Source organism: Nerophis ophidion, linkage group LG01 (genome assembly GCF_033978795.1).
Source record: "Nerophis ophidion isolate RoL-2023_Sa linkage group LG01, RoL_Noph_v1.0, whole genome shotgun sequence".
In the NCBI taxonomy this organism is placed as follows: Eukaryota; Metazoa; Chordata; class Actinopteri; order Syngnathiformes; family Syngnathidae; genus Nerophis; species Nerophis ophidion.
Window position 1 is genome coordinate 35,477,641 of NC_084611.1, and position 20,062 is coordinate 35,497,702.

At 39.6% G+C, this 20,062-nt stretch overlaps 1 protein-coding gene across 6 annotated transcripts in view; it reads left to right on the forward strand.

Moving 5' to 3' along the window:
• Window positions 1–20,062, forward strand: part of ntrk2a (neurotrophic tyrosine kinase, receptor, type 2a) — a 234,727-nt gene that overhangs the window by 139,174 nt on the left and 75,491 nt on the right. For 5 of the 6 annotated variants that reach the window (XM_061901553.1, XM_061901563.1, XM_061901571.1 and 2 more), the window contains one exon: window positions 6,591–6,779. In XM_061901553.1, the coding sequence (XP_061757537.1) occupies window positions 6,591–6,779 (189 nt within the window). The remainder of the gene's footprint in view (window positions 1–6,590; window positions 6,780–20,062) is intronic. The other variant, XM_061901580.1, reaches the window with a different exon arrangement.

Here is a 20,062-nt window from a genome sequence, read left to right on the forward strand (position 1 = left end):
GATCTAGCACAGTGGTTCTTGACCTTGTTGGAGGTTTTCATATGCGCATTTACTGAACCCTAAACAACTAAATATAAAATTCAAATTGAAGACAAAGAAATATATTTTTTTACTGGTGCACAAAATGAACCGTGCATGAACATCGCCTTGTTCAAAGAACAAAACCAACAAATCAGATAGAAAATTAGAGGGATCATTGTTTGGGGGTATCCATAATAGGGAGAGGTTTTTATTTACACGCCGAGTTGGGTGTGGCTTGACCCACCAAAGCCCTAGGGTTCGATTGAACCCAGGTTAAGAGTCACTGATTTAACATAATAGGGAGAGTCCAGTCCATAGTGGATTTAGCATAATAGTGAGAGTTCAGTCCATAGTGGATATAACATAATAGTGTGAGAGTTCAGTCCATAGTGGATCTAACATAATAGTGGGAGAGTCCAGTCCACAGTGGATCTGACATAATAGTGAGAGTCCAGTCCATAGTGGATCTAACATAATAGTGTGAGAGTCCAGTCCATAGTGGATTTAAAATAATAGTGGGAGTCCAGTCCATAGTGGATCTAACATAATAGTGTGAGAGTCCAGTCCATAGGGAATCCACGGTTCAGATCCCACATAACGGCAAGGAAAAACTCACAACCCAGTGGGATGTCAATAAGAAACCTTGGAGAGGACAGCAGGTGTCGAGTGTGTCAAGCATTATATTGTGAAAGTCCAGTTTATAATGAATCTAACATAATAGTGAGAGTCCAGTCCATAGTGGAGCCAGCAGGAGACCATCCCGAGCGGAGACGGGTCAGCAGCGCAGAGATGTCCCCAACCGATGCACAGGCAAGCGGTCCACCCCTGGTCCCGACTCTGGACAGTCAGCACTTCACCCACAGCCACCAGACCTGTTTCTCCCCCTTCCACAAGGGGGAGGGGGGCAGAGCAGAAAGGAAAATAAACGGCAGACCAACTGGTCTAAAAAGGGGGTCTATTTAAAGGCTAGAGTATACAAATGAGTTTTAAGATGGGACTTAAATGCTTCTACTGAGGTAGCATCTCTAACTGTTACCGGGAGGGTATTCCAGAGTACTGGAGCCCGAATAGAAAACGTTCTATAGCCCGCAGACTTTTTTTGGGCTCTGGGAATCACTAATATGCCGGAGGTCTTTGAACGCATATTTCTTGCCGGGACATATGGTACAATACAATACAATTGTGAACAAAAACAGGTACAGGTATAGATAGACAAATAGAGTTTAAGAAAACTTTAGTTGGTCCTCATATTGTCTGAACTTTAGGGAGGTCATGGGTCATCAGGGAGTTGGATGTTTCTGACTTCCTAGGTTTCCTCAAAGGGATCGTTAGAATACAAGTGAGCCCCTGAACCTTGATCGGAGTTTCCATCAAAACAACACACGTCTTTAGGATCTCTGCTTCTCGATTGAGGCGCCTCCAATCACAGATGTGTACGCACAAGCCAGCTGGTCAAGCTCCACTCTTGGACTCTTGGCGTACACACAAGCACACGTTTTTTCCTCTTCCCCCGACCAGTCGCCCTTCCTGGGCCGGCTGCAGCTGGATGGAAATGAACAATGTTGAAATGCATTCAAAGCGACTGCATGAGAGGAAAGACATCTATTGTCTTTTTTTTTTGTTGTTCATGGAAAATCCATGGCAGCTCGTAATGCACTAAGCCATGCTCATGTTTTTAATATATGTGATCGTGTGTGTTGAATAATTCCACTGTCTGTGACATGACCCGTACTCAGATTGCCGATGTTGTGATGTTGATTGTGACTCACGCTACCAGACAGCCAAATTTGGCAACACGTGTAAATGTGGAAACACATTTCGCAGTCTGTTTTCGCCATCTTAATTACTCGCTAATAACACCTCAGTTGCCAAAACAAACTTTTTTCCCCGTTTTTTTTTTTGCAGGTAAATACTCACGCTTCCTATTGTGCTGATCAGACACTCTTGCTGTGTTTGGCCATTCAATGCCTGCACTGCAAAAACTGAAATCTAAGTAAGATGAAATATCTCAAATAAGGGTGATATTTGCTTATTTTCTGTCTGATAAGATAGATCTTCTCACGAGGTAAATTTTATGCTAGAGTGTTTTACTTGTTTTAAGGGTTTTGGTCCGAAATTATCTCAGTAAGATATTACAGCTTGTTGCTGATATTTTATGACCTATATGGAGTAAAACATGCTTGAAACTAGAATATCAACTGTTGCAAAGCTGTTTCATTAACACTCAGAAGTGTAAATCTACTTTTTTAAAGTACAAACGTGTACTTCAAAAATGAAAAAAAAAAAATCATGACGCTGAGCGCATATCATCATGTCAAGATAATGGCACTAGCATTTACCTATTTAAGAATATCTTTCAACATATTGAGCAAAAAGGTAAAAAAAAAGTGTTTTTCCACCAAGAAAAGTGCAGTTGTTATTAATGAGAATCTACTTATTTTTAGGTATTTTTGGGTTCATTGAGGTTAGCTATTTTTATTTTATTTGGAAAGTCTTGACAAGCCAAATTTTGTTGTTCTATTGGCAGATAATTTTGCTCAGTTCAAGTAAAATAGCCCTCATTTTTTGTATTTTTTTTCTTGTTTTTGAACACTGACTTTTTGCAGTGTGGGCTTGGACACGTGACTCATGATAAGCTTTTTTCCACCAAAAGTTGAGAAACTTTTAAGTTCCTGGAACCTTTCATTTCTGGAAATAAAGGTTCCTGTGCAGTTTGTGTTTCCACCGCATTTTACATTTCAGGGTAGTTTAGACCTGCTCAGTGTCCGTGAGTAGGTCAAGAGTAGAGATGTCCAATAACATCGAACTGCCGATGTTATCGGCCGATAAATGATTTAAAATGTCAGTCAATCAATCAATCAATCAATCAATGTTTATTTATATAGCCCTAAATCCAAGTGTCTCAAAGGGCTGCACAAACCACAACGACATCCTCGGTACAGACCCCACATAAGGGCAAGGAAAAACTCACCTCAGTGGGACGTCTGTGACAGTGACAATAATGACTATGAGAAACCTTGGAGAGGACCGCATATGTGGGCAGACCGAAAGCAATGGATGTCGAGTGGGTCTAACACGATATTGTGAAAGTCCATGAAATGTAAAATTGGAAATTATCGATATCGGTTTCAAAAGGTAAAATTCATGACTTTTTAAAACGCCGCTGTGTAAACGGATGTAGGGAGAAGTACAGAGCGCCAATAAACCTTAAAGGCACTATCTTTGTGTGCTAGCCGGGTCACATAATATCTACGGCTTCTCACACACACACACACACACACACACACACACACACACACACACACACACACAAGTGAATGCAAGGCATACTTGGTCAACAACCTCACAGGTCACACTGAGGGTGGCCGTATAAAAAACGTTAACACTGTTACAAATATGTGTGAACCCACACCAAACAAGAACGGCAAAGACATTTCAGGGGAACATCCGCACCGTAACACAACATAAACACAACAGAAGAAATACTCAGAAGTCCTTGCGGCACTATCTCTTCCGGGACTCTACAATACAAACCCCCTCTACCCCCTACAGTGTCCAACCGTCAGAATGTCGCCCCCTCAGTAAATGATGAATTAATGAGTGTCTAATGGCCCATTATCAGATTTAAACGACGTATTAAGAAAAAATATAATTGTTTATCCGACGGTGACAACATAAACGCATCAGATTTAGCGTTAGCCTGTTAGCCAAACATTCGGTTCGCTCGGTTTTGTCATGTTTTGGTTTAAGTCATGTTCTGTTTGGTTTTTGAAAACTCAGTTCATGCTTTTTCACTCTCTTGTTTTGTCACCATAGCAACCATTAGTTTCACCTGTTTCACATTTGGAGGAGTCACGCACCTGTTTTCACTAATCATGCCACTATTATTTAAACCGATAGTTGCCAGGAAGTCAGCCTGGCGACTTTACCTCTGCTCACTTCATACCATGCTACCTCTGATACTCATGCCTGTTCATAGTTATGCTTCTTGCCATGCCACGTAAGTTTTGTTATTTCATGTCACAGTTATCGAGTTTTGCTTCATGTTCATAGTTTCTGCCTTTGTGCAAGTTTTTGTTTCATTAGCCAAGTTTTTGTACTTCTGCCTTGTGCGCGCCTTTTGTTCCTTTTTTATAGTAATTAATAAATATGTCCTTACCTTCATGCCTTCCCCGCTTCAACTTTCCTTTGCATTCCTGGAAAAAAAAAAAACAAAGTCCACGCTTTGACAGGTTTGAGATGAATAACAACACACATGGCGTGCCACTGGCTAGTTTTACAACATGTAACAAAGTAAAAAGTGAATATTTGATGTGATTGACCTTCGTTCCACTCGTCCTTCTTTTCATATTTCTCTTCAAACTACGAGGTCCAACGCCAAGCGGCTCCTCTCGCTCCAGCGGAATACTTCATATTTCTCTAAAATGTTTGTTTAAAAGAGTCCGTTCACTTCTCTAATAAACGTAATTAAACTGCATATTGTGCACGTTTAAAGACTACAGCTGTGTCATAACATACTAAAGCATTTTGACAGATTTTTAAGCATTGTGTGTAATTTCCTATATTGTCAATGAAACATCAATGTTTTGGGCTTGCTTGCTAATGTCATCTTGCAGTTGACAAATGTCTCTTATGTGTGACTGCCATCTACTGGTCACACTTATTTTTACACAATTTACCAAATAAAATTGCTCCCAGGTCGGTAAGCACAACCAGAATCAATCCTTACATGAGCAGCACCGGGTTGGAAGGCACACTGTAAACTTTGGGGAAAATTAAAGGGTTTTAAGTGCACCTTGTAGTCCAAAAAGTACGGCATGCCTCAGATGATGTGTGTGTTAAACAAACAAAGTTACAATGCTATCTACTATACGGAGTTATGGAGTTAAGTGAAAACAGATTGCGCCAAATGTATTTGTGGCAGTCCAAATTCATTTGTGGCAGGCCGCCATGCATGTCTAGGATCCTCCAGGGTTTCCCCGCAGTGCTTTGTTGTTAAGGCGGCCTTAACAACTAAGGGCCACCGCCTAAGCTAAAGTCTTAACAAGCTGCTCCGCTTAGTTCTGCCTCTGTCAGTACGTTTCGGCAGCTACTCAGCATTGTCCCATCCACAGAACCATTTGATTGATTACACGCAGAGCGGTAATAGCCAATCAGCGGTGCAGATTCAGAGCGCATGTAGTCAGTGCTCCTGCGGTCTGGTGAACAGAAAGGTGTTTAGCAGGTAAGCATAATTATAATGAAAAACTCCCAGTCAACTACTAGTAACATCACTATGAGCCCGTTGACGTTCTAGAAACATAAGCGGCAGCTCAGCTCGCTCGCAGTCCTTGTCGCTTTTAGCGTAACATTAGCTCATTTTGTGGTGTGTGTGTGTGCGTGCGTGCGTGCGTGCGTGCGTGCGTGCGTGCGTGTGTGTGTGTGTGTGTGTGTGTGTTACGGACAGCAAAGCCCTGTCTGTCTGAGAGAAAGACAAGCATTATTTACCTACAACTACAGTTAAAAACTAAGTTATTATATTTTACCTTTTTTCTTTGTTGATTGAGCTGTGTTGAAGCAGCGAAAAAGGACATCATGTTAAACGAAGAGTTTCCTGAAGCTGTCTCTTATAGTTGATATAATAATGTAACTGCATCTTAAAGCCTACATGAACTCCATGGTGTTCAGGGATGAAACGTCTATCCTATTGCTTGTGTACTATTTTCTTCAGCTATAGTCACATTAATATTTTGACCTAGTAAGTCATAATAATGACATACTTAGTATCTCAGGTAACTAGGACTGTTTTGTTTTTACTTTACGGGGAAAAATTTCGAGATATATATCGTATATCGCCATTCAGCAAATGGAGCGGTAAACGCAACCCAAAGTCGTAGGCTTCTTCAGGCGATGAAGCCGGCCTACTTCACCACAGTCTGTAGTCTATTGCCCGCCCTAGGCTGTAGTGGCAGCGGCATGGTAGAGACGTGATGGCACCAGAAGAAGTTACACCAATCCTTACAACGACCCAGCACCGGGGGAAACAGTGTCTTCTATATCAGTCTCCCATCGTTTTATTTAGCCAGTGCACAAACCAAAAAAAACATGACCTATTCTGGCAAAAGCCCCCTGCTGTTTTTGAGTACCTACTTCAGAAACATGATTCAAATATTCTTATTGACAGGAGTGTTGTGCTGTTTAAGAATCTTTTTGCAAAAAATGTTGGTCTCTCTGAAGTTTTGACCTGAACTCGTTGGTTTTGGTTTATGGACGTCCAATGGAGAAGCACTGCCCTAACGGACTGAAGGTAAAGAACCAGCAAGATATGATATTTGACTGACATCGCTGTCTTCTCCTACAGGATGCAGGATCAATACCACAACTTAACCGCCTCTTCTTACTTCATCTCCTCAATCTTGGCTAATAACATCTTAACAACCTAATGAAGTCTTCTGTGCCTTCATACAGTTAAAGTGGCGAGCATGCAACGTAATGGCTCCTCGCTCGATTCTCGTAAAGATAGGACGCACCGCTGGAACTCTTGCTCATCGTCCTCTGTCTCTCTCTCTCGTTCTCTCTGTTTCTTGAAGGACCGTCCTCAGTCATCAGTAACGATGACGACTCGGCCTCCCCTCTCCATCACGTCTCCAACGGCAGCAACACGCCCTCTTCCTCCGACCTGGGCCCCGACGCCGTCATCATCGGCATGACCAAGATCCCCGTGATTGAGAACCCGCAGTACTTCAGGAGCTCCAACAGCCTGCTGAAGACGGATACTTGTAAGTAACATATCAACAGCAATCACAAGTAGTAACCTTAGGACAGGGGCAGGCATTACGTCGATCGCGAGCTACCGGTCGATCGCGGAGGGTGTGTCAGCCGATCGCAAGCCAGGCATTAAAAAAATAGACATAAAAATGAGCAATCATCAATCTTTCCCAAGACTTCACTTTTGTCAGTTGTTTGACATTTCGGCACCCGAGGATCTTGTGAGATGACGCTGGCTGCTGCGAGCTCATTATTAAGAAAAAATCACTGACAGGACGGAGAGAAACACTTTTAATTTCAACAGACTCTTGGGCCGTACCTGCTGACAAAACTCTAAAGACGGACTGCACAGTTCCTGTCTTCACCATAAAAGACCTGCTTCATCCTACCTGTGCTAACAAAATAAGAGTCTCAGAAAGCTAGCGTGCACAAGCCAGCAAGCTACGGAGTTTGATGTCAATGTATTTCTTATAAAGATGTTGCACCTTTCCTGCTTCCGGCGCCTAGACCGTAGTCAAGCAGCGCAGGAGAGACACTTCTCCAGGGCCGATGGATTCTCAGGGCAACACCCTCCACTTTATCCGGCAGTGGGTCTTCACAATTCCGGACTCCAAGGCAAAATGAGGAGCCCAGCGATTAGTTGCAAATCGTGGCTTTTGATTTACGTCTTGCACACAGTAGAAAATCCCACACAAAAACACTAGCCACTCCCCCGCCCTCAGCGACCGCTCTCTCTCCTCTCTCACCCACACACTCACTGACGTCACTCACCTGCTGCCACACATTAAAGGGTAACACACACGCATATGCTACTCTCATAAAAAAGTGTTTAAAAATGAGTATGCAAGTTGGACAAATGAGATGCCAAATTCAACCACTTTCATGTGGTATTAGACAGAAAGGAGGACGTTTTTTCTCCTCCGTTTGAAAATGCGGACGTTATCAGCACCACTGTCTGATTCCAATCAATGCAAGTCATCAGAATCAGGTAATACACCAACTTATATTCTTGTCTTCATGAAAGAAAGGAATCTATATGTGTTAAACATGCTTGTATTATCATTAAACACCATTAATTTGTTAACAAAAATGTGTCTTTCATAGATAAATAAATATAAGTTATAAATATGAATGAGGTAGATCTCCTCGACTTGGTCAATTGAAAAGTAGCTTGCCTGCAAAAAAAGTGTGGCCACCCGTGCCTTAGGAGCTACAGTAAATACTGTAATACCCTAATTTAGTCAGCAAGATTCCTGGAATAATTAGTGCTGAATAGTGTTGTAACGATACCAATATTTTGGTACCGGTACTAAAATTATGTAGGTACTTTTCGGTACTTTTCGGTACTTTTCCAAATAAAGGGGACCACAAAAACATTGCCTTATTGGCTTTATTTTAACAAAAAATCTTAGGGTACTTTAAACATGTCATAACGAGGACTTTGGAGTGTTTGTTTTCCCGAGATGCAAGTAAAGTTGGAGTGGACATGGCGTGAAGGTACAGACATAATTTATTTTAACACTAACAAAATGAACAAACAAAAAAGCGCGCACAAGGCGGAAGAACAAACTTGGCTTTGAAAACAATAAACTAGCACTTGGGCAAAAGCTATGGACATGAAAACAAAAACACTTACTGAGACATAAAAATAGACAAAACTCACTTGGCATGGAACTATGGTAACATATAGCTGAAGTCATCAGAGGTAAACAGGGGTAACAGAGTTAATGTCACCAGCCCGACCAACAGAAAAATATAGGCTTAAATAACAGTGACATGATTAACACAGGTGCATGTGTCCAAATGAGCAACAGGTGAAACTAATGGGTAACCATGGAAACAAAACAAGGAGTGAAAAAAAAACCAGGTACTTAAAGAGTCCAAAGGTCAACAGAACATAGCCAAACAAGACATGATCAAAAGACATGACAAAACATGTTTCTTATTGCAGTTAAGTCCTTAGATAAAGTAGTGAACATACTAGACAACTTGTCTTTTAGTAGTAAGTAAACAAACAAAGGTTACCAATATATTGGTACCGGTACTAAAATGATTTTGGTACTTTTCGGTACTTTTCCAAATAAAGGGGACCACAAAAACATTGCATTATTGGCTTTATTTTAACAAAAAATCTTAGGTGCTTTAAACTTAAGTTTCTTATTGCAGTTAAGTCCTTAGATAAAATAGTGAACATACAAGACAACTTGTCTTTTAGCAGTAAGTAAACAAACAAAGGCTACCAATATTTTGTTACCGGTACTAAAATTATTTCGGTGCTTTTCGGTACTCTGTGTTACTTTTCGGTACTTTTCCAAATAAAGGGGACCACAAAAAAATTGCATTATAGGCTTTATTTTAACAAAAAAAATCCCAGGGTACTTTAAACATGTGTTTCTTATTGCAGTTAAGTCCTTAGATAAAATAGTGAACATACAAGACAACTTGTCTTTTAGTAGTAAGTAAACAAAAAAGGTTACCAATATTTTGGTACCGATACTAAAATTATTTCAGTACTTTTCGGTACTTTCTGGTATTTTTCGGTACTTTTCCAAATAAAGGGGACCACAAAAATTTTTTATTATTGGTTTTATTTTAACAAAAAATCTTAGGGTGCTTGAAACATATGTTTCTTATTGCAGTTAAGTCCTTAAATAAAATAGTGAACATACAAGACAACTTGTCTTTTAGTAGTAAGTAAACAAAAAAGGTTACCAATATTTTGATACCGATACTAAAATTATTTCAGTACTTTTCAGTACTTTTTGGTATTTTTCGGTACTTTTCTAAATAAAGGGGACCACAAAATTTTTTTATTATTGGTTTTATTTTAACAAAAAATCTTAGGGTGCTTGAAACATATGTTTCTTATTGCAGTTAAGTCCTTAAATAAAATAGTGAACATACAAGACAACTTGTCTTTTAGTAGTAAGTAAACAAACAGAGACTCCTAATTAGTCTGCTGACATATGCAGTAACATATTGTGTCATTTATCATTCTATTATTTTGTCAACATTATTAAAGACAAGTGGTAGAAATTGAATTATTAATCTAATTGTTCATTTACTGTTAATATCTGCTTACTTTCTCTTTTAACATGTTCTGTCTACACTTCTGTTAAAATGTAGTAATCACTAAATCTTCTGTTGTTTGATACTTTACATTAGTTTTGGATGATACCACACATTTCGGTATCAATACGATACCAAGTCGTTACAGGATCATACATTGGTCATATTCAAAGTCCTCATGTGTGCAGGGACATATTTCCTGAGTTTAAACATAATATACATTTGTAAAAAACGAAAGAAGATGATGTGGTGCCAAAAAATATCAACGTAATCATAATAGTATTGAGTAGACACATGCCTGTACTTGATATCATTACATTGGATGGTAGGTGTAGATCCACCCATGGCGTTTGTTTACATTTTGACGCCGGTGAGCTACGGTGTGTAGTGAAGCATGTTTAGCTATTCCTCGTCCTGCAGGGATGATATTGGTAAGAAACATACTTTTTTGTCACCATGGAGGCGAGGATTAGTGATTCAGAAGTAGCTTAAATGTTGTCTGTCTATCTGTGTTGGCCCTGCGATGAGGTGGTGACTTGTCCAGGGTGTACCCCGCCTTCCACCCGATTGTAGCTGAAATAGGCGCCAGCGCCCCCCGCGTCCCAAAAAGGGAATAAGCGGTAGGAAATTGATGGATGGAAGTAGCTTAAACACTGCTGACTGGATGTTAGCCGCCAGCTGCCTAGCCATGTCTTAAAGCACTTCTTCCTGAGGGTGTTTCAGTGTTATAACTTCTTCTTTAGTGTTAGTTTTTAAGCCAAAACTCGTCCGTTCTCCCTTTTCTGTCTACACACTGTGTCTGCTTGTAAGTACTCCGTGATTGTGCGCTGCCAAACATGCTCCTCTGCTCAAAAACCAGCAATGGAACGAAGTGACGACGACGGGGGCACTTTTCAGAGCCGGTATAGTACCCAAAATTATTCATTAGTATTGCGGTACTATTGTAATACCGCACAATTTTAGTATGTGTGTACCTGTGGTTCATACGGGTAAAGCTTTTGTTCTTTGTCTAAATTTGTGTATTTTTTAAACAAAACGCAAAAAAAAAATGTTTTGTGGGTTTCCTCACAAGTAGGAAATATGGATTTATTTATGTATTTACTATTTCCATCCATCCATCCATCCATTTTCTACCGCTTATTCCCTTTGGGGTCGCAGGGGTCGCTGGTGCCTATCTCAGCTACAATCGGGCGGAAGGCGGTGTACACCCTGGACAAGTCGCCACCTCATCGCAGGTATTTACTATTTTGAAGATGTAATTTAATGATAAAAATACCGTTGTTTTTATTTTAAATTTTATTATTTTTACATAAAAATTATTCAAATAGCAATATTTTGTTGAGTATGTCTGCTATAAAATAGAAAAAATGTCTATGACAAAAAAATACCTAATTTAGTGGCAGCTCTATATGCATCATTCATTCATTCATTCATTCATTCGTTCATTCCTGCACAGTTGTCCGATATTTTCCACTTAGTTCTTTGTATCGTCATTGTGAATTGTTAATCAATCAATCAATGTTTATTTATATAGCCCTAAATCACAAGTGTCTCAAAGGGCGGCACAAGCCACAACGACATCCTCGGTTCAGATCCCACATAAGGGCAAGGAAAAACTCACAACCCAATGGGATGTCAATGAGAATGACTATGAGAAACCTTGGACAGGACCGCAGATGTGGGTGACCCCAAACTCGTCGAGTGGGTCTAGCATAATATTGTGAAAGTGCAGTCCATAGTGGATCTAATATAATAGTGTGAGAGTCCAGTCCATAGGGAATCACCGGTTCAGATCCCACATAAGGGCAAGGAAAAACTCACAACCCAGTGGGATGTCAATGAGAATGACAATGAGAAACCTTGGAGAGGACCACAGATGTCGAGTATGTCAAACATTATATTGTGAAAGTCCAGTCCATAGTGGCTATAACATAATAGTGAGAGTCCAGTCCATAGTGGATCTAACATAATAGTTTGAGAGTCCAGTCCATAGTGCATCTAACATAATAGAGAGAATCCAGTCCATAGTGGATCTAACATAATAGTGTGAGAGTCCAGTCCATAGGGAATCCCCGGTTCAGATCCCGCATAAGGGCAAGGAAAAACTCACAACCTAGTAGGATGTTGATGAGTATAACAATGAGAAGTGGACCATAGTGGAGCTAGCCCATGGCAGCTAAAACACTGCCATGTCTTAAATCAACTCTTCCTGAGGGCGGTTCAGTGTTTAAACTTCACCTTTATCAGTAGTTTTTAAGCCAAAATGCGTCCGTTCTCCATTTTCCGTCTACACACTGTGTCTGCTTGTAGGTACTCCGGGATTTTGTGCCGCCAACCATGATTGTCTGCTCATAAACCAGCAATGTCAGGACCTGACTTCGACGCGGGTGCGGGATCGGTACGTTTCAGAGCCGGTATCGTACCGAAAATTATTCATTAGTATCGCGGTATTATACTAATACCGGTATAATATACAACCCTAGTGCTGAAATGTAATTCTTTTTTGCGCGCCTTTATTGCAATTTCAATAGACTCTTACTCAGCCCCCGTGCATGTTTTACGGAAATCAATTAAACAGCAGGCGATCCTGCCATAAACAAACAATGGAGCAATAAAAACACAAGTGCTAAGTAGTAAAAAGGACAAAGTGCTGTAATACACTCCCAATAGTTGTTCGGAATTGCTGAGTTATTCAGTGAGTGTCATATAAAGACATGTGTATATATGATATATGCATTGATTGATTGATTGAAACTTTTATTAGTAGATTGCACAGTTCAGTACATATTCCGTACAATCGACCACTAAATGGTAACACCCCAAAAAGTTTTTTCAACGTATTGCCTAGAGGTGCCACCTAGAATTGCCACCCTTGGGGAGACACTATAGAGCAGTGGTTCTAAACCTTTTTTTATGTGATACACCGCCTGTGAAATTTTTTTTAATTCAAGTACCCCCTAATAAGAGCAAAGCATTTTTGGTTGAAAAAAAAAGAGATAACAAAGTAAAATACAGCACTATGTCATCAGTTTCTGATTTATTAAATTGTATAACAGTGCAAAAATTGCTCTTTAATAGTAGTGGTCTTTCTTGAACTAAAAAATACATGGACAAATACATGGAAAAAAAATACATAAAAATAACTAAAAACTTGTTGAAAAATAAACAAGGGATTTAATTATAAATAAAGATTTCTACACATAGAAGTTATCATCAATTTAAAGTGCCCTTTTTGGGGATTGTAATAGAGATCCATCTGGGTTCATGAACTTAATTCTAAACATTTCTTCACAAAAAAAAAAAAAGAAATCTTTAACATCAATATTTATTGTTGCATTGCTTTTCACAGTTTATGAACTTACATTCATACATTTATAAAGGATTTTTGAATTGTTGCTATTTTTAGAATATTTAAAAAAAAAATCTCACGTACCCCTTGTCATTTACCATTATCCTCTTCTTGATTGGCTTAAAGAAACGGCATGGTTACACTGCCTTTGGAGTTGCGCTCCATTTTGGACTCAAAACTCTAGTTACCAGTGACGTGCGGTCAGGGGAGGCAGGGGACGCAGTGCCTCACCTGTGATAATGCAAAAAAATAAAATACACAATGATAAAATGATTGTAATTGTTAGTTTTTAATTTTCATTTAGTTTCACCAATCTGGATTCTTTTTTCTTCAAAATCGCTGAATTTTCGTAATCCCTCGTAAACTTCTCTGCCGTGCCGTCAGAGCGCGTTCTTGTCTGGTGTGTTGCTCCGCGTTCAAAACGGCAGAGAAAAAAGTCTGAGGTGAGGCAAACAGTTCTCGTGCCTCACGATAGGGGCGGGCCGCTCATGATTCCAGACATACGGTGGCCTCAGCGACTTATTTTTTCCGTCTCGTGCACCCCGACTTTCAACATGGATGACTACATTTCCGCACTTAAACAGTTTTCTAAAGTGGACTTTCAAGCAAAACAGGAAATAATTACTAAAGGAAGAGCTGAATGGTTTGTTTCAATCAGCAGGACGGAAAGTTACTCGCTCTTTCCAAACGGAGTGGTATACGTGAAAAGACTGGCTTTGTGGATCTTCTGCAAGAAACCGCCTTTTTTGCTTTCCTTGCCTTCTTTTTTCAACCTGTGGAAGTGTGCGGAATCAAATGGGATTTTGTGACCTAAAGAATTTGCAAAGAAGCCTCACCAAACATGAGTGGTCGGCCGCTCATATTCAAAGCTAGATTGCGCTAAAAACGTTTGGGATGACGAGGATAGACTTGGCTTTGGATGAACAGCGGCGACTCAACATCAGTGTCCACAATGCTAAGGTAAAAGAGAACCGAGAGACTTTAAAAGATGTCATCAATGCGACCTGCTTCCTCGCCAAACAGCAGCTAGCATTTCGTGGATGGACTTCATTTATAAGGTAATACGGCGATAACATTATTTTTGTTTCGTTTTTAATGAAATGCACATTTTGTGGGCGACAGGTTGTTTGTGTAAAGAATGCCGAAATGAAACATACAGTAACCAGTAAACTGCTGCCAATCAAATGGCAAATAATCTGCGCAGAGCGCATACTGTGTATTTGTAAATCTGATTACGTCAGTGCCTCACCAGCTTCAAACCTCACCGCACGTCACTGCTAGTTACCAAATTAGCTTTCTGGCCTTCCATAGTCTCAGTGAACAATTGTTGAAAGACGTCTACATCCATCCTAACTAAGGTGTTATTAGTGTTAATGGGACATCCAGCACAATGGATGACAAAGTGTCTTTCCATCATTCTGAAAAACAACTTGCATGGCGCAAGACAGTAAAGTTCAATCAGGAGAGCTGCCGATGTGCTCCACAATGAAGCAGCGAGACAGACAATAAGTCGATATGCTCCCTATCAAACAGTCAAAAGCTCCCAGAGTATTACTTTTAATGTTCGTAATACACAGACAACACGCACACACATTATTGACCGTCATTGATTCACTCTGCATTTATTCTTCTCTTATGCAGTAAATCCAGGTCTATCTATCGCTCCTATTGTAGGCTTTAAGAGGTCAATCCCCCCATTTACCGTCATCATAGCCCCCTCCCAATCCCCAACGAACAGGCAGAACCTCCCTCCACCTCTCTTAATGATGCACACACATGCTTCTATCATTTGCTGCAACACAAGGTCGCCGGCTGAAAAAGCTTTTATGACTTGCCAATAATCATAATGTCACATTGATGGAGCAGGTCAATATCTATCTCTCTGTGTGTGTGCGTGTGTGTGTGTGTGTGTGTGTGTGTGTGTGTGTGTGTGTGTGTGTGCGTGTACGTGTGTTCTTGTATTTCTACCCTTTTTGAGACATCAGCAAGGGAAAAGTACCGTCCATATGAGTACCAGTGAACAAGTTAGGACAAAAATCACGGTCCCAATACGGAAAATCTAATAGAGAGCCAAATACTAGACTCCGTGAACATTGCTCCAAAGTCAGTTGTTTTGTTGTTGTTGTTGATTTAATGTGCATACAAAAGTAAACATTGACAGATGCAAGCGCTTTGTAATTGATTGAAACTTTTATTAGTAGATTGCACAGTACAGTACATATTCCGTACAATTGACCACTAAATGGTAACACCCGAATAAGTTTTACAACTTGTTTATTACAAAAAAAACAAATAATAGAGATCTCATTTGCACGACTTTTCAGAAAATTGCCAAAATGTTAAACTTTTATTGCAAAATCGCGGCTGTTTTTGAGTAACATTCCAACTTTTATCATAATATTTCACAAATGTTCCGTTTTTCTTGTAAATGTTTGACTTGCGTTGACTAAAATGACGATTTTTATTATCATACTGCCAAAATTCGAAGTTTTTCTCTTGAAATTGTGACCTTTTTCTCGTGAAATTCCGACTCATTTTTAAGAACAAGCTTTTTTATGTTTGCATAGTATGTATATGTTATTAATGTTGTAAATACAAATCTTTATATACCTAGAAAGGGTGATCCTAAAGAGGCAGGCATTTTTCGGAGGTCCCAAGAAGGTAACAAATACAAGAATGTGTGTGTGTGTGTGTGTGTGTTCCTCTATTTTTACCTTCCTTGAGACACCAGCAAGGAAAGGTACCGTCCATATGAGGACCGGTGAACAAGTTAGGACCGAAATCACCGTCCCAATACGGAAAACCACTGCATCTAATAGAGAGTCAAATACTAGAGTCCATGAACATTGTTCCAAAGTCAGGGGTTTTTTGTTTTTAAAAAACAATTACAAACTAAAAAATTCAGATTTTTTTTATGTACTTAAAGCAGTCTTTTTCTCACATTGTGTCAACTTTTTTTTTTTTGAAAATTGGCAACAATTTCTAGTATTCTTTCTGTTGTATTGCAATATTTTCTCGTAAAATTATTACTTTTTTATGCAAAATGGTGACATTTGTCGGATCAAATTCTGACTTTTATCACAACATTTTGGATTTTTTTTGTTGATGTTGTAAAAACGGTGAATTTTTTTGAGTAAAATTATGACTTTGGTCATAATTTGGCCAAGTAAAATTCCGATGTATTATTATAATAATGTCAACATTTTTAAGCTTTCTTATAAAATTTTGACTTTTGTCGAGTAAAATAATGAAACTTTTCAGAAAATTGCCAAAATGTTAAGCTTTTCTTCCAAAATTGCGATTGTTTTTGAAAAAAATTCCAACTTTGCACAAATGTTTAGTTTTTCTTGTAAAAGTTTGACTTGGGTTGAGTAAAATGACGACTTTTATTATCAAACTGGCAAAATTTGAAGTTTTTCTTGTGAAATTGGGACCTTTTTCTTGTGAAATTCCAACTCATTTTTTACAACTAGTTTTTTTTAATGTTTGTATAGTATGTATATGTTATTAATGTTGTAAATACAAATCTTTATATACCTAGAAAGGGTGGTCCTAAAGAGGTAGGCAATTTCCGGAGGTCTCAAGAAGGTAACAAATACAAGGATGTGTGTGTGTGTGTGTGTGTGTGTGTGTGTGTGTGTGTGTGTGTGTGTGTGTGTGTGTGTGTGTGTGTGTGTGTGTGTGTGTGTGTGTGTGTGTGTGTTCTGGCAATGCTTACTAAATGGGGACATCGCTCTGTTTACTGAGTCAACCTTTAGGGGACCTCTGGCGGTATGGGGACATTAAAACAGATCCCCTAAAGGGAAACCTTTTTAAATGATAGTCAGATCCATTCTGAAGATGCCAAAGTGATTTTTAAACTTTGGCCCATAAAACAAGTTTACTGGTTAGTTTGAGTGTGAGACATTTGCACAGCAACCCTAACCCTCCACAACCTGTAGAAAGGGTGGTCCCTACAAGTAATGATCAAAAACTTGGTCCCCATTCCAAATGATAACCAGTGTGTGTGTGTGTGTGTGTGTGTGTGTGTGTGTGTGTGTCTGCCTGCCTGAGGTCTCCTCTTTGTCTTGTCTAACATTATGGACCTACTGCTTTGTTCCCATTAAAATACATGTTGTGTGGGTTAAGGCAAGCAGAAGCCGACCATGCAGCGAATGTGATAATAAACTGCCCCTTTTTTTGCGTATCTTCCACAATCCTTAAGTGAGACAAGAACACACGTCTTTCCCTTTTCTGTGCTTTCAAGATAGCCGCCTTGTGTTGGCAGTTTTTCACTAACAATGCAGGTAATTGCCCTGCCTTCTGCCTGAATGCAGGTGGGATAACATCCAAAAAAAACAACAACATTTTATATACATGCTGTAAATGTTTGGGTATCGGTCAAGGTGTTGACCCCAGGATGCAGAGACAGAGGCAAGGTTGAATTACAAAAAGGAAAACATTTAATTAGTCATTCATGATAACATGTAACACTTGCAGTGTTTCGGTCATTTTAAACAATACTGAAAGGCCAACTGAAATGAGATTTTCTTATTTAAACGGGGATAGCAGGTCCATTCTATGTGTCATACTTGATCATTTCGCGATATTGCCATATTTTTGCTGAAAGGATTTAGTAAAGAACATCGACGATAAAGTTCGCAACTTTTGGTCGCTAATAAAAAAGCCTTGCCTGTATCGGAAGTAGCAGATGATGTGCGCGTGATGTCACTGGTTGTAGAGCTCCTCACATCCTCACATTGTTTACAATCATAGCCACCAGCAGCTAGAGCGATTCGGACCAAAAAAGCGACAATTTCCCCATTAATTTGAGCGAGGATGAAAGATTCATGGATGAGGATAGTGAGAGTGAAAGACTAGAAAAAAAAAAGTTTTAAAACGTTTTTTTTTAAAAGGCGAGGGCAGTGAGAGCGATTCACATTTACTAGGATAATTCTGGAAAATCCCTCATCCGGTCATTGTGTTACTAGTGTTTAGTGAGATTATATGGTACCTGAAAGTCGGAGGGGTGTGGCCACGGGTGTGGTGACTGCCAGTGTCTCCGGTGGGAGGAGGTGATAAGCTCCGCTCATGTCTACGGTAAGAGCCGACTTATTAGCACAATTTTCTCACCAAAACCTGCCGGTTGACATGTGGTCAGGAACCATGTTCGCTTGACCGCTCTGTTCCATAGTAAAGCTCCACCTTCGGGAATATAAACAAGGCTGTGTTTGTGTTGCTAAATGCAGCTGCAATACACCGCTTCCCACCTACATCTTTCTACATGGCAAAATTGTGATGTTACTGTAAGTCGGCTCTTACCGGAGACTTGAGTGGATTATGCGACCTCCTCCTGCAGCTGTCAAAAAGGCAGCTGTGATCCTGGCTCCTCCATTGGCTTCTCTGAGAGACACTGGCATTCACCGCAGCCCACCGACTTTCAGGTATGACTTTATAATCTCACTAAAACACTATTAACACAATTGGCAGATAAGGGGTTTTCCAGAATTATCTCAGTAAATGTGTCTAATAACATCTGAATCGCTCACACTGCCGCCGCCTTTTTTTTTTGTGCTTCACTCTAACTTTCCTCATCCACGAATCGTTCATCCTCGCTCAAATTAATGGGGAACTCGTCGCTTTCTCGGTCTGAATTGCACTTGCTGCTGGAGGCTATGATTATAAACAATGTGCGGATGTGAGGAGCTCTACAACCCGTGACGTCACGCGCACATCGTCTGCTACTTCCGGTACAGGCAAGGCTTTTTTATTAGCGACCAAAAGTTGCGGACTTTATCATCGATGTTCTCTACTAAATCCTTTCAGCAAAAATATGGCAATATCGCAAAATGATCAAGTATGACACACAGAATGGACCGGCTATCCCCGTTTAAATAAGAACATTTTATTTCAGTAGGCCTTTAAATGGAGAGTTATTAGTGTTTTTTGAATTATTTTTCTTAAAGGACTTTAAAGGCGGAATAGGAGAATCCCCATTACCTGCATTGTTAGTAAAAAAAAAACAAAAAAAACGGCCAACATGAGGTGGCTATGACCGTTAAAAAAATAAAATAAAATCCGTTTTCTTTTAAGTTTTTTTTTTTTTTTTAAATAAATGGGGTTGGTGCCTGCTGTGTGCTGGGTCACTCCAACTTACATGCTTCCGATTTATCCCCTCAATAGACAGCTTGACTGCTACAAGGTCATTGCCATGACAGCAGCAGCTATTTGCCATGACAACTTGTACGCAGCTCTTACACACACACACGCACGCACGCACACAAACACATCATTAATTTATGCATTCAGGAGCCTTAAATCCATGCTGGAGAATACAAATGATTGTTAGCAGGCTAGTATTTCACTAGAGAAAGCGATTCCTTGATGTATCAGACAATTAACAAATAATGCTTGATAGTCCCCTAAATGTGTGGAACCAATCTCCTGCACGTGCAAAAACTGAAATCTAAGTAAGATTAAACATCTCAAATAAGGGTGATATTTGCTTATTTTCCGTCTGATAAGATCATTCTTCTCACTAAGCAGAGTTTATGTTAGAGCAGGGGTCCCCAAACTGGAAACGGCCCGCCAGTGTCCAAAATCCGGCCCGCTGGAAGTCCCAGGTTAAAAAAAATTGAGTATTTATATTATTTTATTTTTAATAAAAACATGTTTTAAATCTGTTCTTTCTAATCCATTTTACTCTCCTAGCGGCTTAGGCAAATCATATTGTCGAAAAATGCATTTTCCCATCGATAACTTGATATCATCAGCGGCAAGTGCGTGCTCAATTAGTGCGCGAGGAATAAATATATATATACATATATATATATATATATATATATACTATAAAAACATATTATGGTAGGAGTCATTTAAATAACTATAACATATAGA